This window comes from Oryctolagus cuniculus, chromosome 14 (genome assembly GCF_964237555.1).
Source record: "Oryctolagus cuniculus chromosome 14, mOryCun1.1, whole genome shotgun sequence".
NCBI classification, from domain to species: Eukaryota; Metazoa; Chordata; class Mammalia; order Lagomorpha; family Leporidae; genus Oryctolagus; species Oryctolagus cuniculus.
In genome coordinates, this window is record NC_091445.1 from 80,840,368 (window position 1) to 80,867,403 (window position 27,036).

The 27,036-nt window shown below is 38.3% G+C and overlaps 1 protein-coding gene across 12 annotated transcripts in view; it reads right to left on the reverse strand.

Annotated features, from left to right (window-relative positions):
• PDE4D (phosphodiesterase 4D) overlaps positions 1 to 27,036 on the reverse strand; it is a 1,654,385-nt gene that overhangs the window by 1,152,476 nt on the left and 474,873 nt on the right. Inside the window, exons 1-2 of one of the 12 annotated variants that reach the window (XM_051853770.2) lie at positions 26,217 to 26,503; positions 25,174 to 25,391 (exon numbers count right to left, since the gene is read on the reverse strand). The exons of 10 other annotated variants lie outside the window; for them this stretch is intronic. In XM_051853770.2, the coding sequence (XP_051709730.1) occupies positions 25,174 to 25,194 (21 nt within the window). In that variant the 5' untranslated portion in view covers positions 25,195 to 25,391; positions 26,217 to 26,503. Of the gene's footprint in view, positions 1 to 25,173; positions 25,465 to 26,216; positions 26,504 to 27,036 lie in introns of those variants that run through there. One more of the 12 variants, XM_070056733.1, reaches the window with a different exon arrangement.

A 27,036-nucleotide genomic window follows, 5' to 3' on the forward strand; every position in this document is an offset into this window, starting at 1 on the left:
TTTGGCTACCCAAATTCAGGCAAATGCTTAAAATGTTAAAATGTCTGATGTCTTACTGTTAAGGGTTGAAGGATTGAGAGTAAAGATTGGACCTAATTGTGACATCTGAGAGGTGGCTCTGGTAAGAGGGCTTTAGGTCAGAGGGGGCTTGCCCTCTGGAGATGGTTCTCATGAGAGCGCTGATTATTTCATAGGCATTCAGCTTCACTGCACTGTCTCTGCCTCCTGGCTCATCATGTGATCACTTCTCTTCCAACCCTGCCATTGTGTCTCCATAAGACATCAGATTAATGGGGCTGTCCAACCCTGAACTACAAGCCTCCAGAGTCAAAGTCAATCAAACTTTGACCTTCCCAAGAAGCTCCTCTCAGATATTTCACTTAGGGTAACAAGAGCTGAGAATACACTATGTATCTCCCACTAATTGATCTTTGGAAAGATGTTAAGACCATGCACTGGAAAAATGACAGTCTTTTCAATGAATCCTACTGGGAAAACTGGATATCCACACATAGAAAAAAAAAAAAAAGCAGACCCTCACCTCTTACCATATACAAAAATCAACTCAAAATGGATTAAAGACCTAAATGTAATCCCCAAATCTTTGAAAGTACTAGAAGAAAACATCGGGAACATGCTTCAGGGCATTGGGATGGTCAAGGACTTTTTGGCTCAGCTACCTAACGCACAGGAAACAAAAGGGAAAATAGACAAAAGGGATTTTATCAAACTAAAGTGTTTCTGAAATGCAAAGGAAAGATCAATAAAGAAGCAATCTAAACAAAGGGATAAAATATTTGCATAGATGATGTGAGGACATAGGGGATAGCTGTCTACCTACAAGCCAAGGAGAGAGGCCTGATCACATCTTACATCCCCCCTCCCCCCAGCCCCAACTGCTGGAAGGAACCCACCCAGCAGACACCGGGATTTCAGACATCTGGCTTCCGGAGCTATGAGACAACAAATTTACTTTCTAAGCCATTCAGATTGTCACACTTTGTTATGGCAGCCCTAGCGAGCTAATGCACTCACACTGTTTTACTACGCATCTGTGCTTTTGAATGAACACTTTTCATTTATCTGTACCTTCATGAAAAGCAAAGGAAACTTTAGCTTTTAAGAAAACATGGCACTCAGTATGAAAATAAGAAACATAATGGAATTCTTAAAAAATTACATGGGAAGTGGGATACACAGCAGACTCATAGAATGGCAGATGTCCTAAATAGCACTCTGGCCTCAGAATCAGCCCTTAAGGCATTCAGATCTGTCTGAAGAGCCCATGAAAGTGTTTTTGGAATGGAAAGTCAAGAAACTCTGGCAAAAAAAAAAAAAGAAAGATCTCTGTGAGTGAGATCCCAGTGGAAAGAACGGGGCCATCATAGAAGGAGGTACCTTTCTCTGAAGGCAGGAGATAACTTCCACTTTGACTATGACCCTGTCTGAATAAGAGCCAAGTCGGCGAACTCAAAAGGCTTCCATAGCCTTGGCAACTCATGACTAGAGCCTAGGGAGATTACTGACGCCATAAACAAGATGTCAAATTGTTAAGTCAACAACAGGAGTCACTGTGCACTTACTCCTCATGTGGGATCTGTCCTTAATGTGTCGTCCAATGTGAAGTAATGCTATAACTAGTACTGAAACAGTATTTTACACTTTGTGTTTCTGTGTGGGTGCAAACTGATGAAATCTTTACTTAATATTTACTAAATCGATCTTCTGTATATAAAGATAATTGAAAATGAATCTTGATGTGAATGGAATGGGAGAGGGAGCGTGAGATGGGAGGGGTACGAGTGGGAGGGAAGTTATGGGGGGGAAGCCATTGTAATCCATAAACTGTACTTTGGAAATTTATATTTACTAAATAAAAGTTAAAAAATTATTGTTTAATCCAGTTCTTCAAGATGGACTCTGAATAAGCTATTCATTGTCTTTCAAAACGAGAAAACAAAAGTTGATATTTTACAAGGACAAATAATTTGCTCTGTAACTCCAGTACATTAAGAAAAAACAAGGATATATAAGAAGCAGCAAGCCAACTCTAAACTGTGGTCCTTTTCATATCATGTGTTCATTTGGATGTACTTTATAGTACAAGCACACAAACCCATCTAGAAGGAAGTTTACTTTTATAAGTCACTGAACATTAATGCATAGTTTTAATGAGACCAGAAATATGCTGGTCAAGGCTGAAATCCTGAAAGCTAATGACTGAGGCAATTGTGATGTTTCCTGGGGGAATAATGGAACTCTGAGCCTTTATGGTATTTAATTACATGGCTTCCAGGCCATTAGTTTACAGGGAAATATCTAGTTATATTATTTCATACCCAAGTCTCCTTGCCAACTCTCTCTCTTTCTTTTCAGAGTAACAGCTAATGCCTGAGAAAACACCATTAAACTGGGCGTTTCTTGTTTTAGCAAGGCTGTCATCATGCCACTTAACTGTGTCTTGGGCAGACAATGTACTCCAGGGGTCTGGAAGTGTGAAATATTTGATATTTCTTTCCACTAAACAGGAAGTGACGTGTTTGGCTAAAAACGAATGAGATTCAAGGAAGGAATCTAGCCCCGACCTCAGGATGCCAGTTAACAAACCCACATTCCACACTGGAGTTCTTGGGTTTGAGTCCCGGCCCCAACTTCTGACTCCAGCTTCTTACTAATGAAGACTCTGGGATGAGATGGTGGTGACAAGCAACTGAGTTCCTGCCATGCAGGTGAGATATCTGAGTTAGTTCTTAGCTCCTGACTTTAGCGCTGCCTAGCTCCAGCCATTTCAGACATTTGGGGAGCGAACCAGCAGATGGGGGACCTTGCTCTCTCGCTCTCTCTCTCTCTCTCCCTCCCTCCTTCTCCTTGCCTTCCTCTTAATAAAGACAACTTTTAAATGAATGTGATTCAGTAATATTCTTATTCAGAAAATCATGGAGAATGGAGTCTTAAACATGGCAGAAAGGGACAATGTGACAATGAGAATGGAAGAGAGGAAAGTGAATGTTCCACTTTAGGCTGAATGATATTAGATGATGTTAATTTTATTTACAAAGAATAGCAAAATGTTTGTGAAGAGAAAGTCTTTTGCTAAAGGATTAAGTAGATAACAAATGAGGGAATGGGAGTTATGAAGCACAATTTTTTGATCCCAAATCCCACTCACTATTGTTATAGCAAATTTTCATGTAGTTTAAGATTAATATCTTTGGGGCCAGTCCTGTGGTGTAGCAGGTAAAGCCACCACCTGCAGTGCTAGCATCCCACATAGGTGCCGGTTCAAGTTCTCGCTATTCCACTCCTGATCCAGCTCTCCACTACGGCCTGAGAAGGCAGCGGAAGATGGTCCCCGTCCTTGGGCCCTGCACCCATGTGGGAGATTTAGAAGAGGCTCCTGGCTTCTGACTTCGGATCAGTGCAGCTCCGGCCACTGTGGCCATCTGGGGAGTGAACCAGCAGATAGAAGACTTCTCTCTCTTTCTCTCTTTCTCTCTCTCTCTCTCTGCATCTGACTCTCTGTAACTCTGCCTTTCAAATAATAATAAAATAAATCTTTAAAAAATTGATATCTTACTTTTTCCCAAAGATATATAAAACCCATAATTATCATAGCAATAAAGTGGTATTAGATATGAGTTGGTAACAACTCTCCTATTAATGTCTCCATGCATTCAACACATTTGTTATAGCAGGTGTTTTGATAGATACTAGGAAATCCAATAATATACAAGGTGGAAGGAATATTTTTATGAACTTTAAAGAACCCCGAGGCCCAGAGGAAACCACACATATACCTGATTATACAGGCTAATGGGGATAAAAAGAGACCAGAAAACTATCTCTGGTAATAGTTTCAGTCCTGCTGAGTGTGAAGTGAGACCACTTAACTCCAAAACACTTTATTAGTGTCAAGAGCAGGAACCATCATTCACAGAGCTCTAAATCTATCTCCAGCACCTAATACTCAAGGAAAGTCTGTTCCCCTTCAACTAAATTGAATTTCTTTCAGATTAGATATTTTATTACAGGACACAGTGAGACATGGTGACTTCCATATACCTCTTTATTTTTTATTTTTTTGACAGGCAGAGTGGATACTGAGAGAGAGAGAGACAGAGAGAAAGGTCTTCCTTTTTGCCGTTGGTTCACCCTCCAATGGCCGCCACAGCTAGCGCGCTGCGGCCGGCGCACCGCACTGATCCAAAGGCAGGAGCCAGGTGCTTCTCCTGGTCTCCCATGGGGTGCAGGGCCCAAGCACTTGGGCCATCTTCCACTACACTCCCGGGCCACAGCAGAGAGCTGGCCTGGAAGAGGGGCAACCGGGACAGAATCCGGCGCCCCGACTGGGACTAGAACCCAGTGTGCTGGCACCACTAGGTGGAGGATTAGCCTAGTGAGCCGCAACGCCGGCTCCATATACCTCTTGCCTCGGGCAAATTCTTAGTAAAATTGTCATTGCATACCCTAGACCAAACAAACATTAGGAGGCATAATCAGTTTTTAAATGATTCATTGAAAGCTGAGTAGAATGTTCATTGACTTTATTGACAGAGAGTCAGTCTGATGTTTCCACTCAGGACTCCTCCTTCCTTAGTACATGAAATACAGCTACAACATTACTCTACCGGTGGGCCAATCCTGTGCTTTAGATATAGATAAATTTTGGAGAAGACAGTGGCAGGACTAAGTAACAATAATCATGGAACTGCATCGTGGAATCGTGGGCCATATAGACCTTCAATGCAAGAACTTCTCTCTGGTGTAGGTGAGAAGCAGAAGAAATGACAGAAGTAGAATTAGAATGGAGAATTGTGCTCCTTAGCTTCTTGACCTCTCAGCATTTTATGCCATTCAGGAAGCAATGCCAAATTCCAACTGTCCAATTTAAAATGATATACAGCTGAAAGAAGAGTGAATAACTATCTTCTCTTCAGCTTATGATGTATCTTTAGCAAAATATAAAGACAGAAAAAACTCAAATGCCAACTTACCCCTAAGCACAGGCTGGGCCCAAATATGCCCAACCAGACAAAGTGCACAGAATGGTGGGGAAGTGCAGGCCTGAGAGTTCTAGGTACTCAAGGAAGGATGGCAAATACACAGGGCCAAAGAAAACCTGACGCACAAAGCACCTGCAATAGCAGGAGGGGGAGCCCTCATGCTGAGAAATGGAGAACTCTATCTAGTACCTCTCCTGCTCTCTTTGCAGTAGCCTCAAACTGCTTATACAGGAACACCCAACTCATTCTCATATGTCTTGTTTTTAAATATAAGATCGCCACATCCATACCAAGACACCATTGTAAAATAAAAAGCAATAGAATAGCAAAAGTAAATCTGCAGATTAAAAAAATAGAACAATATTTCAACACCATAAAGATCAACTATAGCATGATTTGTAATAAGATTTTTTTTTGACAGGCAGAGTGGACAGTGAGAGAGAGAGAGAGACAGAGAGAAACGTCTTCCTTTGCCGTTGGTTCACCCTCCAATGGCCGCCACGGTTGGCATGCTGTGGCTGGCGCACCGCGCTGATCTGTAGCCAGGAGCCAGGTGCTTCTCCTGGTCTCCCATGCGGGTACAGGGCCCAAGCACTTGGGCCATCCTCCACTGCACTCCCTGGCCACAGCAGAGAGCTGGCCTGGAAGAGGGGCAACCGGGACAGAATCTGGCACCCCGACCAGGACTAGAATCTGGTGTGCTGGCGCCACAGGCGGAGGATCAGCCTATTGAGCCGTGGCGCTGGCCTGTAATAAGATTTTAAAAACATTATTGGAGCAACTGCAAATTTAAAAAAAAACACTAGCAGCTGAAAATACAGAATTCAGTGAAAAGTATTTCAAAGAAAAGGAGATGAGGTGCTGCTCCAACAACAGGAAGGTGTGAAATGAAACTAACAGAATTCAGGAAAGAAACTAAGGAAGATCCCTTAACAATGACTATAAGGAAACCACATCAGATATAGAGTCAGGAAGTGAGCAAAGCAAGGAAAATAAAGTGGACAGAATGAAGAATTTTAAAATATGGGAAGAAAACTGATACAGAAAACAGAAAAAGAGATATGACACACATAATTAGAGTGATTGGAGAAAAAATTATTCTTAAGACTCTTAACTATAACTCAGGAAGTCAGTCTGGAGATTCCTCAGAAACCTGAAGATAACCCTACCGTTCGACCCAGCCATCCCACTCCTTGGAATTTACCCAAAGGAATTTAAATTGACAAACAAAAAAGCGGTCTGCACCCTAATGTTTATTGCAGCTCAATTCACAATAGCTAAGACCTGGAACCAACCTAAATGCCTATCAATGGTAGACTGGATAAAGAAATTATGGGATATGTACTCTTTAGAATACTATACCGCAGTAAGAAACAACGAAATCCAGTCATTTGCCACAAAATGGAGGAATCTGGAACACATCATGCTGAGTGAAATAAGCCAGTCCCAAAGGGACAAATACCATATGTTCTCCCTGATTGGTGACAACTGACTGAACACCAAAAAGGAAACCTGTTGAAGTGAAATGGACACTATGGGAAATGGTGACTTGATCAGCATAGCCCTGACTGTTAATGAACAACTTAATACATTATCCCTCTTAGTAGTTTTTTTGTCTGTTCTACTTAATATGACTGGTTTAATTCTGTAATTAATACACAGTTACTCTTAAGTGTTGAAAATTAACTGAAATGTGATCCCTGTTAAACATAAGAGTGGGAATAAGAGAGGGAACAGATGTATAATTTGGGACATGCTCAAGCTGACTTGCCCCAAATGGTAGAGTTAAAAACATACCAGGGGATTCCAATTCAATCCCATCAAGGTGGCATATACCAATGCCATCTCACTATTCCAAGTGATCAATTTCAGTTCACAATTGATCATAATGAAAGGACTAAGAGTCAAAGGGAGCACATAAACAAGTCTAGTACCTGCTAACACTAACCGATAGAATAAATAAAGGGGTGAGTGATCCAACACGGGAAGTGAGATACTCAGCAGACTCATAGAATGGCAGATGTCCTAAATAGCACTCTGGCCTCAGAATCAGCCCTAAAGGCATTCGGATCTGGCTGAAAAGCCCATGAGAGTATTTCAGGCATGGAAAGCCAAGACACTCTGGCAAAAGATCTCTGCGAGTGAGATCCCAGTGGAAAGAACAGGTCTTCAAAGAAGGAGGTACCTTTCTCTGAAGGGAGGAGAGAACCTCCACTTTGACTATGACCTTGTCTAAACAAGATAAGAATCGGAGAACTCAGAGGGCTTCCATAGCCTTGGAAACTCATGACTGGAGCATAGGGAGATTACTGATGCCATAGACAGGAGTGTCAATTGGTAAAGTCAACAACAGGAGTCACTGTGCACTTACTCCTCATGTAGGATCTCTGTCCTTAATGTGCTGTGCATTGAGATTTAATGCTATAACGAGTACTCAAACAATATATTTCACTTTGTGTTTCTATGGGGGTGCAAACTGTTGAAATCTTTACTTAATGCATACTAAACTGATCCTCTGTAAAAAAAAAAAAAAAGAAAAAAAAAGAAATTATCAACTCCCAACTTGACTCTCACTGGGATTAAACACGACAATAGGTCTGATCTGATTTCATCATCATTTAAAAAAAATCATCTATTATTTTTCACTTTATGTTTCTGTGTGGGAGCAAACTGTTGAAATCCTTACTTAATGTATACTAATCTGATCTTCTGTATATTAAGATAATCGAAAATGAATCTGGATGTGAATGGAAGGGGAGAGGGAGTGGGAAAGGGGAGGGTTGTGGGTGGGAGGGACGGTATGGGGGGGAAGCCATTGTAATCCACAAGTCGTACTTTGGAAATTTATATTCATTAAATAAAAGTTAAAAAAAAAAAGAAAAGTAGCCTCCACACCCTCTAAATTTGAAAGGGGATATCATACCAGGGTACCCCCAAAATGTTTGTAGACAGAATTAAAAGTTAAGTTTATTTGTGTGCAATTTTTTAAAAATCCATTCTTTTTTTCTCTGAAGGGAGGAGAGAACTTCCACTTTGACAATGGCCTTGTCTAAATATGATCAGAGTTGGTGAACTCAGGGGGCTTCCATAGCCTTAGCAGCTCATGACAAGAGCCTAGGGTGATTACTGAGGCCATAAACAAGAGTGTCAATTTGTTAAGTCAACAACAGGAGTCACTGTGCTCTTACTCCTCATGTAGGATCTCTGTCCTTAGTGTGCTGTACATTGTGATTTAATGCTATAACTAGTACTCAAACAGTATTTTTCACTTTGTTTCTGTGTGGGAGCAAACTGTATGCTAAACTGATATTCTGTATATAAAGAGAATAGAAAATGAATCTTGATGTGAATGGAAGGGGAGAGGGAGTGGGAAAGGGGAGGGTTGCAGGTGGGAGGGACGTTATGGGGGGGAAGCCATTGTAATCCATAAGCTGTACTTTGGAAATTTATATTCATTAAATAAAAGGATGGAAAAAGAAAAAAATAAAAAATTAAAAAAATAAAAAATCCATCCTTTTTTTAATCTATGCATTTTCCATGAACTTTTTGAAGATGCCTCATGCGCCCAGGAAAATTGATCTAGCATGGTCAACACCAATTGATCCTGCTAAAAGTATTATTAAAAATAAAGAAGGGGAAAGAGTATTGGCTCAGTGGGGTTTTGCCACCCATATGAGAGAGACCTGGATTGAGTTTCAACTCCCAGCTTCAGCCTGTTTCAGCCACACCCATTGTAGGCATTTGCCCAGTGAGCCCGCAGATGGAAGCTCTATCTATCTTACTGTCTCTGTCCCTTTGCCTCTCAAATAAAAAAGTAAAAACAAAAATAGAAATCAAGAAGAAGTCCCTTGGGATTACAAAAAACAATGATTTAGTCATTAATAAAAACCAAAATGATCTTCACATCAGCCTTTGAAATAGAAAATTTTTAGACTAGGAAACAGTGGAGGAACATAAAAGATATTCAAGGAACATGATAGGGAGCCAAGCTATTGTTCTACTACAAAAGTTCTGAGCAGACAGCCTGAGTGTGCACAGATTCAAGGGATACTTGTGTTGCCTCCATGAGCTGTTCCAGAAAAGCTTATGGAGATGACTGTGAAATGCTGGGGGGAGTGAAAGAAAAAGAAATGATGGGAACTGATAGTATTTAATCATAAACTAGAGGTAGAGGTACAAGTGAGAGGATGGTACCTAATCACGTGGCAATAGTGCAATTAAGAAAAATGTGAGGAAAATTGGGAAAGAAGAGAAATAATTACTTATTGCCTCCATGTAATTATCTAGAAGTCAAAAATATCACTTGCTTAAAGAATAAAGCAAATATTAAGCAGGACAATACTATTAACTAAAAGCGCTTGGTAGCAAACAGGGACAAGGCAAAGATCAGAAACTAATTTTGTCAGTACTCATTAAGACAGAATGAGACTTCATCTAGAGACACAAAACACAAAATACACAAGAATCACTGCACAAAAAGTTTGTATATACTAGGAAAGTAACGTACCAAGGAAAACAGATCACACATGGAAGACTTTGGTAAAGAAATAATAACTAAATATAAAACATAAAACAAGACAAATGAGATCAAACAGATCTTTCATTTAATAAATGGGAAGCACTTTCGTCGTTTACTACAACAAAGCTATTTCAGGTTGGACAAACTTTTACAGATTATAAACTCTGTGCTACGTAAAGACACACTAAGCTCACAGAAGCAGGAAGTAGAATGCTGGTACCTGGGTTTGAGGGAGCACAGGGGAGATGGGGAGTATGGTCAAATGATATAAAATTTCAGTTAAATTAAGAAAAGTTCAAGAGATCTAGTGAGTGACATACTGACTATAGTTAAGAACAATAGATTGGGGTCAGCATTGTGACAAACGGGTTGAACCACTGCCTACATTGCTGGCAGCCTATATGAGTTCCAGTTTGAATTCAGGCTGCTCCAACTCATGTCCACTTCTCTGCTAACATCTCTGGGAAGACAGTGGAAGATGGCCCAAGGACATGGGCTCCTGCTACCTACATGGGAGACCCAAATGGAGCTCCAGGCTCCTAGCTTCAGCCTGGTATAGCTCAGGCCATTGCAGTCATTTGGGGAATGAACCAGTGGATGGAAAAATCTCTATTTATCTCTATCTCTTCCTCTCTGTCACCATAACTCTGCCATTAAAATAAATAAAAAATAAATATTCAAAAAAACAGGATAATGTATTGTTGAAAATTTCTAAAGAAATTAAGACTACTCACACCAAACCAATGATAGGTATGTGAGGTGATATTCATGTTAATTAGATCAACCTAGCTATTCTACAACATATGCACATTTCAAAATACCATGTTTTCACAGAAAAAAATACATGAAATTTTTGTCACTTTAAATTTAAAAAAAAATTAAATGATTACTTTTTTGTATAATAACATGTCTGAGTGCGCCTAAATACATACATGAAAAGGTATATTTATAAACTCTCCGTTGTAGATTGTTACAATGCACAAAATACATAAATAATAATATATAATAAAATCTAAATAATGCACAAAAACTGTGAACTTGGAATTCAGATATTTTTAACATATTAGTAAAGATATATTTTTATCAACAAAATATCATTTTTAATTCTCAAAAAAAGGAGATATACTAAAGTATGTCAGGAAAACTCAAAATAAGCAAAGATACACTACACAGATGTAAAAACAAACCAGGGATTAAATCTTACCACCAGACAATGTAAAATACAGGAGAAAAACAAATCAATGGAATGACAAAAGGGACAAGTTGTAATGCTACACAATGAAGAACTAACACTAATGGATATCTGTATGCAAAATAACACAGCAGAAATTCTCATAAAATGATAGAAAATTAAGAGAATAGTCAGAAACACACTAATAGAAGATTTTGACTCCTTTGTTTCAATTATAAAAAAGTAAATAAGATAATAAACAACCCAAATATAAACAAGGCTGCTATCATGCACATTAGATTATGTAAACCAGTGACAGAGAATATATCTACCTGGTTTTCAAGTGCTTTGAATTGAAAAAAAACTGGTACCATATTAGGCCCCAAAGAAAGACTAACAAATTCTAAAACAGTAGATATAACAAAGTCAACAATTTCTGTTCACAATCCAAAAACTAGAAGCAATAAAATCAGAGAACAACAACAAATCTGTTAGTGTAGAAATTCTGAAATGTCCTGTTAGTTTTTTGATCAAATCAGGAAAACAAACTGGAATACCAGGCTTTCTAGAAAATAATATAATGAAAATAACATATATCATATCTCACAAAATACAGGTGAGTCACAGAGGAAAATGTATATCTTTAGTACTCATGTCATTAAAGACAGCAGAATAAAAACACATCAATGAAACATTGATAGTATTTTTTGTATTGGAAGTATCAGTCAGTATAGTTAAACAAGAAACAGTAATGTCAAGATATGAAATGGAATAGATAAAATCATTTCTGCTTTCAGATGATAAAATAATATCTGAAAAATCGAGGGACTCAAATGAAATACAACAATGACTCAGTAAAATATGAAATTAATAGACAAAAATAGTCTCTATAATAAAAAATAAAACTAAATGATCAGAAAACATAATAATAGATTCCACCAATAATAGCAAAAGGAAAGATAAGTTAGTCAGGTTAAGCAGAACATGATGTAAACAGAATCTATATGAGAACAAACTTTAAAAACACTCATGAAAGTAGACAGAAACAGATTCGTTATGTTCATAGGTAAAAGGAAAATATCAGAAAGATGTTGATTTTCCCAAATTCATTCATTCTTTTACTGTGACCCCCCAAATACACTGATAGTATTTTTTTGTCACTGGAACAAGTACTGTTAATTCAGAAGTTTTTATGAACAAATTTGCAAAAATATCTAGGAAAATGATGAAAAAAAATCCAGACTAAGGGGACCAAAAATACAGTGTATCAGCACATAATTTAAAGTTTAAACAATGAAAACCCTGCTCTATTGCCATATGAAGAGACAGAGCAAAATCCCAGAAAATTTCATCAGAGAACCAACATATCCTGCAAAGTAATTCACAGTAAAGGGAATGCCTCAAATCAGAATCAGTGGCATTAAAAACAGCTCATTCTTTTTTTTTTTTTGAAAGTATATTTATTGTCACAATTAATAATTCTTTAACTTCTTCAACTATACATAAAAAATTAAACACTTTAAAACATACTTACTTAAATTTTATTCTAAGCAATAATTTGCTTGAAATGATGGCTTAGGTATGTTATTTATATTTTCTGCTATATATTAGGATAACCACAAAATTATTAAAAGGAAATGTATCATGTACTCTACCAAATTTGCTCAGATACCATCAGTATACTTCACTTCAGAATATTAAAGTTTTTCCCAGCTTTACTGAGGTATAATTGACAAAAACAGCATATATTCAATATATACAGCATGATTATTGAATATGCATATACATTTTGAAATGATTACCACAGCAATATAATTAACACATCCATCCCCTCCATTGTGTGTGTATGTAAGTACACACCCACATGCAGTGGGAACATCTCAAATCTACGTTCTTAGAATATTTCAAGTATAAAATAAAGTGTTATTAATTATAGTCAGCATGTTGCTTATTAGTTCACCCAGAACAACTGAAATGTTGTACCTTTTTATTACCATCTCTCCATGTCTGCTGAAGTCCATAGCCCATTTTTTAATTAATGAGGATTTTTACTATTGAATAGTAAGTTTCTTATACAAATCTATCTTGGAGACTATCTCCTTTTCAGATGCATGGTTTGCAATACTTTCTCCCTTTCTGTGGGTTGCCTTCTCATTTTGTTGATTATTTCCTTTGCTGTGCAGAAGATTTACAGCTTGATGTAGTCCTATTTTTCTTAGCAGTAGGGCTCAACAGTAGCCTTAAAATTTTCAACAAACCATGTTATAAACAGATAGACTGAAGCCAGCCTTGTGGTGTAGCGGGTAAAGCCAGTGCGTGCACATTAGCATCCTGTATGAGTGTTGGTTCACATCCCTGGTGCTCCACTTCAGATCCAACTTCCTGCTAATGGCCTGGGAAAAGTAGCAGAAGATGGTCCAAGTGCATAGGCCCCTGCCACTCACGTGGAAGATCTGGATGAAGCTCCTGGCTTTAGCCCATTCCAGCACTGGTCGTTGTGGCCACCTAGGGGGTGAACCAGCAGATGGAAGCTCTCCGTCTCTTGTCTCTTCCTCTATCTCTGTAACTCTGACTTTAAAAATAAATAAATAAGTCTTTTAACAAAAGACTATCATGCCAGCTCTGTTGCTCTAATTATAGAGCACAGGAAGAGTAAATTTAGTATAACTCTTAAGGGTCCTGGGATTTTCACTGTGGTGAATGAACACTGGATTTGACTCTAAAGTCACCAGCTGCACTATTTCCTAGCAAGTTGGTCAAACTGTCCTTTGAAGCTTTGAAGTGAGGTATTGATTCCTGCTCTCTAGTTATAAAGGTCCTAGATGGCATCTTCTTCCCCAGGAGGCTATTCCAGCTATATCAAAAAGTCTGTTGCTTAGCATAGCTCCCTTCATCCATTATGTTAGCCAGTACTCTGATTACTTGCTGTGGCTTCTGCATTAGCAGCTGCTGTCTTGCACTTTTGCTAGCTTCAAACTTTCTTTCTTCAGCAGTCTCATCTTTCTCAGCCTTCACATAATTAGAGTTCGAGCCTTGCTCTAGATCCTGCTTTGGCTTAACAGAATATTGTGCTGGTCTGAAATTCTATCCAGAATACTATCAGCACCACAGCTGTTTCCCTTTCGTATCACGCATGTGTTCACTGGAGTAGCACTTTTAATTTCCTGCAAGGACTTTTCCTTTGCATTCACAGCTTGGCTGTTTGACATAAGAGGCCTGGATTTCAGTCCTCCTTATTTCAACCTGCTTTCCTTACTAAGCTTAATCATTCCCAGATTTCGATTTGGAGTGAGAGAGATGCAAGTCTTCCTTTCACATGAACACTTAAGGGCCACTCTACAATTATTAATTCATCTTATTCCTATATTGTTAATATCTCAGTGAATAGGAAAACACAAGGAGAAGGAGAGAAATAAAGAGATGGCCAGTCAGCAGAGCAATCAGAAAACATACAACCTTTGTTTACCATCTGTTAGTAAAATGGCGCAGCTTTATCTATGGCGCGATCTACACCCTGACACCATCCTACACTCTAGCCCCCACCACCATTGCTGGAAGCCAGGTGGCCACATAGCCCAATCACTGCCCCACAATGCTGGCCCTCCTTCTTGAGGCTTTTAGGCTTCATTAATCTAGATATTCACATTCCTGCTAGGATTTGGAAACTTTTCAGCCATTATTTCTTTAAATAATCTTTCTTCTTCATTCCTCCATCTCCTTTGGGACTTTCATAATACATGCATTCGTTTGCTTAATGATGTCCTATAGGTTCTTTATATTTTAACTTTTTCAATGATTTTTCTTCCTTTCCTTTGGTTGGGTAATTTAGAATGACCTCTCTTCACATTTGCAGATACCTTCTGCTGCATAATTAAGTTTGTTATTGAAGCCCTTTAATGAATGCTTCAATTCTGTCACATTCTTCAGCTCCAGAATTTGGTGTTTTTTAAAAAAATATTTATTTGTTTCAAAGGCAGAGTTATAATTAGAGTTAGAGTTAGAGTTAGAGTTAGAGTTAGAGTTAGAGTTAGAGTTAGAGTCAGAGTCAGAGTCAGAGTTAGAGTCAGAGTTAGAGTTAGAGAGAGAGATCTCCCATTCATTGGTTCACTCCTGAGATGGCTGCAATGGCTAGGCTGGGCCAGACCAAAGCCAGGTGCCAAGAACTTCATCTGGGTTTCCCATGTGAGTGGCTGGGGCCTAAGCACTTAGGCCATTTTTTTTCCCAGCACATTAGCAGAGAGCTGGACCAGAAGTTGAGCATCCATATTTGACGTTGGCATCTCATGCAGTACAGTGGCCTTACCTGCTATGTCACAATTCTGGCCCTTTTATTCTTTTCTAATGATTTCTATTTCTTTACTGATTTTCTTATTTTATTCATGCACTTTTTTGCTGACACTGTTCAGTGGTCTATCTCTTTTCCTACATCTCATTAAACTTGTTAAAAATGATTACTTTCAATTATTTATCAAGCAAGTCACAGCTAATCCCTTCTTTGGGTTTGGTTACAAGAGCTTTATCAGTTTCATTTGATGGCATCATATTTGTCTTACATTGGTGCCTGTGCATCTGAAGGAACAAACGCTTCTTTTAGCCCTGCAGACTGTTTTTACTAGGTGAAGATCAGCTACTGTTGAGTCTCCAGCTGATGGGATGACCTCCGGATCACAGTTGAACTGGATTGGAGCTGTGCCATGGGATTGCTACTGGTTCTGCAGTGGAGTCCATAGTTCACACATTGTTATTCAGAGATTCAGACAAACATAGATCTTCCTGCACTCCAGGCAGGCCGGACAATCTCTAGGATCTTGGTCAGTAGGGCTAGAGCTGGGAAGAGGATCCACTTCAGGATCCACAATTGGGTCCACAGATTGCAGGCCTACAGCCAAGTGCAAGGATGGGTGCTGCTCCTAGCACACTCCTGTGAGGGCTCCAACTGGGTTATCAGACAGGTCCCATGAAGGGAGGAATGACCTTAGACAAGGTTTAAGAGGGGCTGAACTCAAGACCATGGCTATTTCAGGACCACAGCTGGGATCGTGGTCTGAAGGATTGCTACCAGGAATACAGAGGGCTGTGCCTCCATTAGTTTCCTAACCAGCATTACTATCCCTGAACCACCACTGAGGGGAAGTGGAGCCGATCAATAGGCTGCTTCAGGATTCACAGACAGGATCAAGGTCAGCAAGTCTATTACCCAAGGCATAGGTGAGCATGGCTCTGCCTGGATCCCTTGGTGGATGATGCCGGTACGGAAGCAGCTGAACATGGCTATATCTAAGTCCACAGAGGCAGGACCAATTCCCAGATTTATATCCAAGTGGGGAGCCTACCACCTGGACACAGACCTGCCTCTTAAGACAGTTTTCCTCTATCACAACTGCCCAACTGAATCCCAAAGCTCCTACGAAGGTATGTTCATCCACGGAGAGCTAGCAAACTACTGTTGCTCTGGAATAACCACCTGCCATCTTCCTGACGTCACTCGTGAGAAACACCACGTTAGGGAGGCCCTCAGCAGAAACTTCTGCCAACTTCCTCAGCTTCTTATTGGATAGAAGTGAGACAAGTGGGCAGATCTCAGAAAACTTCAAACATAGATACAAACTCTCAACACGTCAATGATCCAACTGTCAATGAAAGTTTACATATGAGAACAAAACAATCTTGGAGAAGAGAAGGGTTTATAATTATGTAATTTTACATTCCTTTGACTTTTACAATCATGACTTTTAAAGTCTAGAAACCATAAAGGACTATAATGATAGACAAAACTACATTAAATTTTTAGGAAATCTGTACAGTAAATGTTCACCATAAGAGAGAGCAAAGGATAAATGTCTAGGAAGGAATAAAAATATTTGCAACTCACATTATAAACAAAGGACTAATTTCCCTGCTTTGGAAAGATGTGATAGAAATTAAGACTAAATACCCAATAAAGAATTTGAAAAGAAAATTAACTGAAAAGAAAAAAAAAATGGTTATTTCTGTGAACTTGAAATTGGAAACCAGCATATCATTTCTCACTAATTAAACACACAAAAACCCAAAAGTTAGTCAACTTTTGCAGGATGTGTGATGCTATGCACCTGCACACTTTGTTATAAGATTACAAAAGTGATACAACCACTACAGAGGGGAGTCTGGCGAAATTCAAAAGTCAGCAGAAGCAATCACTCAAGTAGCAAACTCCATTCTATGTCTCTATCCCACAGACGCCCACCACACAATGAAATGACATGAGTTATTCATTGCAATACTTGTCACAACAGAAAATCCAGAAACAAGCTAAGGCTTCCCTGATAAGAAATTCTTTAAATAAACCATGATACAGCCACATAGTAGAGTATTATGTAACTGTAAGAAAAAAGGCATATTTCATGTCCAGATATAGAAAAACCTCTGATATATAATTAATGGGGAAAAAATAAAACTAGGGAGGACTGAGAAAGGAAGTGAATTGGTAAAAATGGAAGGAAATTAAATGTATGTGTGTGTATGTGTGTGGTGTGTAATTAAGTGGGTGTATATACATATATCTATATGTATACAAACATTAGATATATATTAGTATTTATGAGTTTTTCTTTGTGTTTCAAAATGAAACACTGAAGGGATCAACATGCCACTAACACATATGATTCCTCATAGGTGGGCAAAGATGGAGGAGGAAGGGATTGGAGAGAGTCCTGTCTTGCTTTTTAGTAAAGTTTGACATTCACAGCTATAAAATACAGCTATTTTTCTTACTCTTTAAAGTATTAGTTTAGAAAGGAAAGAAAATAGTAGGAAAGGGAAGGGAAAGGTGAGAGGAGGGGAGTGGGGGGGAGAGGGGAGGGGAGGAGGGGAGGGAGGGGAGGGAGGGAAAGAAAGGTCTGCTGCTATTGTTCTCAGTTGATACATACTAACTAATTGCACATTTTATGGGGTACAGTGTGATAATTCTATACATGCATACAATGGGTGTTGATTAAATTACTATTTCGGTCTCCTTATATTTTTAACATTCTATTTTGCTAGGAGTCTTCAAACTCCCTTCTTCTAGTTCTTTATAAAATATGTAATACATTGCTATAAGTATAGTCAACTGATCAATCTGTATAGCACTAGAACTTAGGCTTCCTATCAACTCTATTTTGATATCCATTATGCAACCTCATTCTATCCCTGCTCCTCAAACTACCCTTCCTAAACTCCAGTAATCATTCTATTTTTCTCTGAGATCAACATTTTTAGATCCCTCCTATGAGTGAGAACATAGGATATTTCTCTTTCTGGGCATGAATTATTCTACTTTACAAAAGTATCCTCTAGTTCCACCCATGTTCCCACAAATGACAGTGTTATATTCTTTATTTAATGGCTGGGTCAGATTTTATCACATTTTCTTTTTTTTTAATGATTTATTTATTCATGTGAAAGTCAGAGTGAGATAGAGATATATCTTCCACACATTGGTTCATTCCCCCACATGTCTACAACAGTCAGGGGTAGGCCAAGCCAAAACTAGGAATGAGGAATGCCATCTGTGTATCCTACACAGGTGGCAAGAACCCAAGGACTTGGGTCACCATCTAATGCCTATTAGCAGGAAGCTGGATTGGAAGCATGGAATAGTTGAAACTTAAACCAGATCCTCTGAAATGAGACACTGGCATCTCACTCAGTGGCTTGCTCCATTGTGCCACCATGCCTACCCCTATATTTTCTGTATTTGTTTATTTGTTGATGAATAACTTGGTTGTTTTCATATCTTGCCCTTATGCATAGAGCTGCAATAAGCTTGGGAGGGCGGTTACCTCTTTCATATGTCAATTTCATTCCTTCTGGATACACACCCAGGAATAGAGTTGTTAGACCTTATGTTAGCCCTACAAGCTTTTAGCCTGAAACTACTTGGTAATGTCATCTATCTTTATCAAATTTTTATGAAGAGGATTTAGGTGGGCCTAGAATTTTTGCAGTGGCTTTTACTGCCCACATTCATACTTCTTTCACAATATCAAATAGTACCTATGTTTGATATCACTTCAGAAATAGCAGCTAAAAATATCTGAGAATCCTATGCCTGCTTTCAGGAATTATGACTCTTCGCAGGGTTTTCAATTCTACCAGGTAAGAACTAAATTGCAACTATTATTTAAGTTATTTAAAGTAGATTCTACTGAAAGTAGGAGTTTATGCACTAAAAGGTTTTATCATTTATCTCCAGCTCAGCCCTGGGACATTAGGGGCATGAATCAGCTCTTAGGAAACATGTTCAAATATAAACTCTATCGCATGAGCTTTTGCTATGTCACAGCTGATGCCTCAATAACACGGGGCATGCTAAGTACAATTGTTTAAAATACACCAATATTTGAGATAACTTGGAATTATATCTTGCAAAATGTGACTAGAATTAACAGCTTTCTGAAAATTGGAGGTTGGCACAAATCCCAAGCATGTATACACTGCCAAAGAAATCATGTTCCTAGGGAATGAGACCATTGGCAAAGGTGCTGTTGAATCTCAATGGAATTTTAAATTAGAGGTTTGAGACTAAATAATGTGACAAAAATTGTCATTGCCATTTGTGTGGTCTAGCAGGAGGGTAGAAGTCAGGAGATCATCACTGGATGGAGTCTAAACAATCTCCATGTGATGAAATCTGGTTTGTATCAAAAGCGAACAAAGAGGTTGACAACCTTCCAAGAAAAATGGAGGGAATGCAGATCCAAAACACGAAGCCCAGGCAATGTGATTCAACATCTTGCTGCATCTCTGTCTTCATCTATTTATTTATTTATCTATCTATCTGAGAGAGAAAGAGCAAGAGAGAGCAAGAGCGAGAAAGAGAGTCAGCGAGAGAACTGTTACCATCTTCTGGTTCACTCCCCCCATGCTCAGAAAGGCTAACAGCTGGGGATTCAGTCCAGGTCTCCTGGATTGGAGGCAGAAACCCAGTTACTAGTGCTACCACCTCTGCCTCCTAGGGTCTGCATTAGCAGGAAACCAGAATCTTGAGTCAGAGCTGGAAGCTGGACACAGCATTCTAATTGCAAGGCAAAATGTCTGCTTCTTTATCCATTTTCAAATGAACTTATTTGATTTTAAGTAAAAAGAAAACTTCATTCTTAGACTGTAAACACTCTTGATGCCAATTCTTGAATAGCAGAGCACAGCATCTTGTATTCTCTTATTTACCTACCAAGAGCTCTAGTCTAAAATATCATTTCTGAAGCATTTTGATCAATATCCACTGGGAAGGCAGACTGGCAAATTTTCATTCCTTCCCAGTCAGAAGGTATGAGATTTTGGGCCAATCATCAGCTTTTCCTCACCTAAAAACAGGCGGATTTGGACTAGGTACTAACGAAGCTTTCAGACTTAAGATTCCATTATACTACCTGTACAGAGTGCTCAGATTTAAACGTTTCACACACATGAATTGAACCTTGGAAACTAAGAACCAAATCCTGAAACATTTTGTGGAGTAATTGTCTATATAAATGCTAGTGGAATTTCACCAATGCTTCTTACCACACCTACTCTTTTTTAGAGAACAGAGGAGAGTATGAATTTATGGTAAGACAGCAAACACCCAAACACACCACATTTTAATTTTCCTTTATTATTACATTTTTAATTTGCTTGGATGACTAACACTTATTAGTATTCTTTTCTCATGCCTCTGACACTGAAAGCTGCTTTCTGTCTGGCTTCTGCCAAACCATGAAAGTAAATAATTTTGTAAAATATACACAAGTCAGGCCTAGAAAATTGGGAGAGTGAAATTGAATTTGAAGGCACTGAAATTCTGATATGTTTTCCATCCATCTTAGAAATCTGATCTATATAAGGTATCAGAGAATTAAAAAAATAATTAATTTTTAGAATCATAAGGCACTGTAAATCATTGGACCAGGCTCTCCAGACCAGATGGCTTTTAATTTAGCAGCAAAGTAGATCACTGGGTGTCTGTACATAAACCAGGGCTGTTGAACTGTGGAAGAAATGCTTCAAAAAGCCCACCAATACCCAGGGCTGGCAATGAAAATATGAGAGTGAAGGTCTGAGACAGCTGGGGAGGGGAGTTGGGGAGGGTCGAAAAACAAGGAAGCATGAAGCTATTTACACTTTTCCAAGTAGTGCTTTAAATAAAGTTGTAATATTGCATTTTTACATGGCCACCTCCTTTGGGAGGAACCTCCAGACCCCAGGAATGAAATAGCTATTTTATCAATAGTCACCACATTCAGAGATATGGATGGAGGACAAATAGAGAAGTATCAAAGAAGAAAAGGTCAAGATGATGACCCAGAGAGCCAAAACAAAAAACAATCAGAGCTTTGTTGCACTCCGCGGATTACTAAGAACAGGAATGGCTGCGACCATAGGGCCATTTTGAAGATATTTTCAAAATCAACATGTTTGAGCACTAGCCAATGAAAATGAAGACCATGACCAACTAGAAGAGACATTCATTGCAAATAGCTGGCCGATTTCCAGTGCCCTACAGTCTTGCCAGGAAAAAGAACATGTCCTCATTCTAAGTCTACCCTTGGCTCCTCTTCTACCAACTATCTTCATCACTTTACTAAAGAAAAAACCAGAAAACATCATCCATCAGGGGCTAAAGGGGTTTTTGGTGTGGGATGTTCTCAGAGCATCTTTGTACCACTAGTCCAACGAATTTATGACATCCTGGGGAGAGGCACTGTGATTATTGCAGCTCCTAAAAGAACACTTTCCAGAAGAGTACAGTCAGTCTTGCTGACTCACTGCATGTCAGAACAGCCCAAGTCAGAATCCCTGGAGTTATGTTTCCTGCTGCAGATTCATACTCAATATAGGCGATGACAGCAGACTTCTCTTTGTTTTTATGTGGACATGAATGATGCAGGAATATCAAATTTCTTAACTCATCCCTTTATGTTAGGCTATAAAGAAAATTCTGGTAAATGGGGAAAAGGGACTTCCAGGGACAAAGTATTTCAAGAAGGAGGGGAGTAATTCTTGAATCAGACTATCATCACAGATTCTAGAATGTGGCAGAAGGATAGGATTTGTCAAGCAGGAATAAGGAACTTGTATCCAAGCCCAACTTGAGCTAAGTTGTATCATTGCTGGAATTTATACAGTTCTGGACACATGTGATGACCTCATGGGCCTCCAGAAGTTTATTTGATCTCATAAACTTAAAAGGCAAAGCAGGAAAAAGACAAATGGAGAAGGAGAGAGAGAGAGGGAGAGAGTGAGAGAGAGAGTGATTGACTCTGCTGCTGGTTTACGGTTTACTCCTCAAATGCCCACAATAACCGGGACTGGGCCTGGCCAAAACTAGAAGCCCAAAACTCCACCCAGGTCTCCCATGTGGGAGGCAGAAGCCCAAGCACTTGAGCCATCATCATCTGCTGTCTCTCAGGATGCATTAGGAAGAAGCTGGATCAGAAGTGGAGGAGCCAGAACTCAAAACTAGTGCTCTAATTTCAGATGTGGGCATCCCAACAAATTGCTTAACCTGCTTCACCACAATGCCTATCCCTCTAGAGGTTTATTTTGTAAGAGGGAAGCATCATCTCCATGAAAAAAAAATAAGCCTTAAAAAAGCAAAGGCAGGCATAGCAAACTTTATTTAAAAGCAAACTTTAATTTCATCTTTAGAGGGGCAAGAGTACTTGGAGTAAAACATTCTATGACTCTTTACTAATTAAAAGAAAAATCGCTTATAAAATATTAACAGGGAAAAATCTAATTCACTTACATCTAGCATTAAATAAATGAATACTCAAATGTAAATTTAAAAAATTAAAAACCTATTCTTTATGGTTGGTTGATTACTGTTCTGGGAAAGAGAGAAAGGCATGAAGGAAATGTTTTTCCAATGAAATAAAAACTACTGATCAGGATATTTTTGCTTTTTAAATGTCAAAAATAGTATTAAGGATATTAGAAGCACGGAACACAGTTGTCCCCAGGAAATTAGTTTTGGAATTTACCCAGAAAATAAAAGTAGTGTGCATTTGTCAAACATCTTACCTGGAATTTTTGCATTTGGAAATATTCCTGAGAAGTTGCACAATTTTAAAGGAGAAATATTTATTAGTTGTCACTAAAGGAATGTGTTTCACTTCAATGTTCTAATCAGAGTAAATGTTCTAGACATACTCTCTCCATTAGACTTAGTATAAGAATTGCAATACCAGTATACATTTCATAGGTTTTTCTAATATTTACAGTAGCATCATTTTTCCAGACTGACAAATCTAAAATTAATCTGTCAGCCAAGAAGGAAAGTTACTTGGTTTACTATAAAAATATAATAAAGAAAAATAAGCCTCATAAAAATAAATAATAGTAATGTTATATGACAAAAATCTAAAATATGATTATTTGGTTTTTTGTCATCTAAGGTGAAAATGGTAAATACTTGCTTTATGCCCAGACTGTTTTATTCTTTATTTAATTCTTTAAATGCTAATGATTATTTAACTTAGTTGATTACAAAATATTTTTGTCTTAGTTTTATGATATCTGTATTGATTATATGGCTTTTTAAAGATAATCCTATTTATAGAAGATCCCTGGATCCTCAATCTTAATAAGGAGCACCCAACTGAGCCTTTGGTCAATGCTGCTAACTCAAGGAGACTTGGATAATGGAGGAGGATGGCTGCCATTCGATTTCAGTATATTTGGTAACAATGGAGATTAATGTCGCTGAAAAAACTAGTCCAATAATCCAAAGAGTATATCTCTTTCCATTCTGTAGCATTAATTACTCAGTAGCAAAAATATACTTTTATAGGTCTAATTTTAGACATTATAACTAATAATATGCATTGCTGCTTTTACTTTTGACATCACCATGAGGTGAGTAATCAGGACTGTTTTGCTTAGCAAAATTTATGAAAAAAATATGATGAACAGCATGACTCACTGCTGGTTTGGTTCTCGTGTTGTTTGTTCACCTTGATTCTGTAAGGACTGTCTGAACTCTCAGTCTTGAGTGAGTCCTTTCACTAGGTTTTCTACTTAGTCAAATGATATATTGATATTATTATTTTGAAAACTATACTTTAGAGCAAACCTCAACACTAAACTCATAGCATAGAGGTAAGTAAAAATGATTACTTTGGTTTTGTCCTAAGACCACCAGAATGGGTTCTTTTCTCAAGGCATACTCCCAGGATGGGCCACTTATGCTCACCTCAGTGTAGAGGTGAATTGTTCTGGGATTCCCCATGCTAGAAAATGGAGGAGGACAACTCTTTTTCCTTACTCTGTGACCCCAAACAAAATCTTCAGGGAACAGCATATTCATAAGCACCCCACATTTATTTCTCTAAGTCACCATCAGTCATATTGTTTGGGGAGAAGGAGTGATGATTGGACAATGGCTCTGGGAAGATGAGACAATTTCATTTGAAGATGACTTTCCTTAGACTTGCTTTGAATTGGTGTATGAAAGGGTCCAATCACGTATTTGTAAACCTCTATAATTATATAAATTTTATATTCCAACAGTCAGGGCTTCTGCTCCTTCCAAATCATACCTTAAAAATCTAACTATTAACCACTTAAAATAAGGACCAGTCCTAAACAGAAGAGTCAAGTTAACATTATTCTCCCACCATCTCATCCCTTCCTGCCTTAAGAAATTATATTTCCAATCCTTTTGAATGTAATACCATGAATTTATCTGGCTCCAAAATATGCAAATCTGGATGTAACACAACACAAAGTGGAGCATAACATAGACTTTGTCATCAGAAACTTTCAGAAACATCTTGAACTTTCATCATCTTAGTCTTTATGCTGTTCCCTATGAAGGAATCTTGGCAGAGTCACCCCAGAGGTCTATCAAGGCCTGGGTGCTGGACATTTCCCAACATAGCTCCCTTCATCCTACCATAATAGCCCATTTCTGTGTTCAGTTCCCTTGGGGACACACTGGACTATAGACACCTTGAATCTATCTTCTTCCAGGACAATGAAAGAGATATCATTTCTGTAATACAAGACCAGGCCCAAATTTGTTCTCTGGGTCCTATTTTCCTCCAAATACCCAAAGATGTTGACTTCTCTTCTCTCTTTCTCTCTCTCTCCCTCTCTCTCTCTTCAATCTCTCCCTCTATGCTGGCTCTTCTCATAGAATCTCATAGAATTTAAACATACAGTATTCAACAACAACAAAATTCTTTCTTGACCATATAACCCATTATGGCCACCTAAAATGCCTCTACTGGTCCTCAGAGGTCCAATAACACCTCCACAAAGTGAAACTCATAAGATACACTTGCTTCTCCAAATATGATTCTGCAACACAGCAGCAATGTTTGTTAGACCATGGAAGCATTTAGACTATCTGATATTTTCCCCTGTACCTAGTAATAATACTGTACATGGGAAAGATGTGTAATAAAAGTCTACTGAAATTTTAATTCATACCACAGAAGCTACAATGCAAGGGGTGGGTAATGAAAACAACAGACCTGATGTTCCAGTTGATTCATTCATTCTTTCATCCTCATAGATGCAGGTAATATGTCATAGACTCAATATATAAGGTATCTTTGGTAAGCAATAACTGATATTTCTTTCAAATGGCAGCATCTAACGAAATGGAAAGTCTGTTTTCCAATATAATTGAAGTGGCATAGCTGTCATGTTTTAAACATCTGTGTTTGTACTTAGAAAATATGAAGCATTCCTGCAAAAAAAATCCCTAATTTGTAATTGGTCATTTTGTAATTTTTAATGCTTTAATAGTCAAGACTATATAATTCAGATTAGTCAAATCAAAACAAGAACATCATCAATTTCCTTGGCCCTGCAAATCTCAGAAAATACAATCAGCATATCTCAGGAAATATGTTGCTTCAGAGCTGGAGGTCAAGATATTAAGCTGAATATAAACCAGAGAACATAATAATTGAATCTGGTTCCCAGGGGTAAATGGGGGTATGCTGAAGAAAAAATACATAATTAATTCCACAAGCTTATCGCTGATACTATCCCAAAATGCTTTGATTTACATGAAGATAAAATCTCACCAGGATACAAAAGAACTCTCATCTGTCATCAGTTTGCTTGTTAAAATCCTACTGAAATACAAAGAAGGTCACAGTGGATTGGAACTAGTAAGTAATGCAATATATTTTTCTTAATCCACATTTAAGATCAATGAATGCATTATATGTACATGTATATAAACACATATTTTCATGAATATAGATATGCAGGGGTATTTAAAAAGTTCATGGAAATGCATATTATGAGAAACCTATTCATGAATTTCAAAATAATTTTTGGACCAAAATTAACATATTTTTTAATTCCATTTTCCACAAACTTTCTAAAGACCCCTGCATATCTATATAGTATACTTGTAGAAATACTACAAATATAATTATATACACAATGGATGGCTGGGTAGATGGGTACAGAATACTTATTAGCATGGCCTCAGAACAGTTTATAAAAAGCCATTATATAGGAAAAATAAATAGAAATGGCACATCATATTTTCTCATACCGGAAGTCCATACAATCCAGAGTTATTCTGTAGGAATTTCTTTAGTGTATTGATAGAATGGGGTCCCTTTATTCTTGTGGGAAGTCTGCTTGTTAGCATGAAAACAGTCTTCCCAGCTGTCCACCTATAAGCAATTGTCCTTTGATCCAGTATAGAAGCAATGCTGGTTAAGGTTCCCTGTCATGTTTAGAACTACTACCAAGGCAAGCTTGCTGCAGTTATCCTTCCTTGTCACAGCGAGGTCTCTAAGTGATTATGACACTGAATATCCATCCACAGGAGTGTTACTGTTGAAACAAAGATTAATTAACTTTAATTATAACGGATTATAAAAGAATATAATTAGGAAACCACTTAATGAGTATAATAATTCTTTAAAAAACAAGTATTTCTGAGCCAGCGCCATGGCTCACTTGGTTAATCCTCCACCTGCGGTGCCGGCATCCTACATGGGTACCAGGTTCTAGTCCCGGTTGCTCCTCTTCCAGTCCAGCTATCTGCTGTGGCCCGGGAAGACAGTGGAGGATGGCCCAAGTGCTTGGGCCCCTGTACGTGCACGGAAGACCAGGAGGAAGCACCTGGCTCCTGGCTTTGGATCGGTGCAGCACCGACCGTGGCGGCCATTTGGGGAGTGAACCAATGGAAGGAAGACGTTTCTCTGTGTCTTTCTCTCACTGTCTATAACTCTACCTGTCAAATAAAAGTATTAAAATTTAAAAAGTTAAAAAAATAAAAAACAAGTATTTATTGACACTTGTTATAGTAGACACTGCTAAAAAACTTTACATTCATCATCTTATGTAGTTCATAACATAACCCT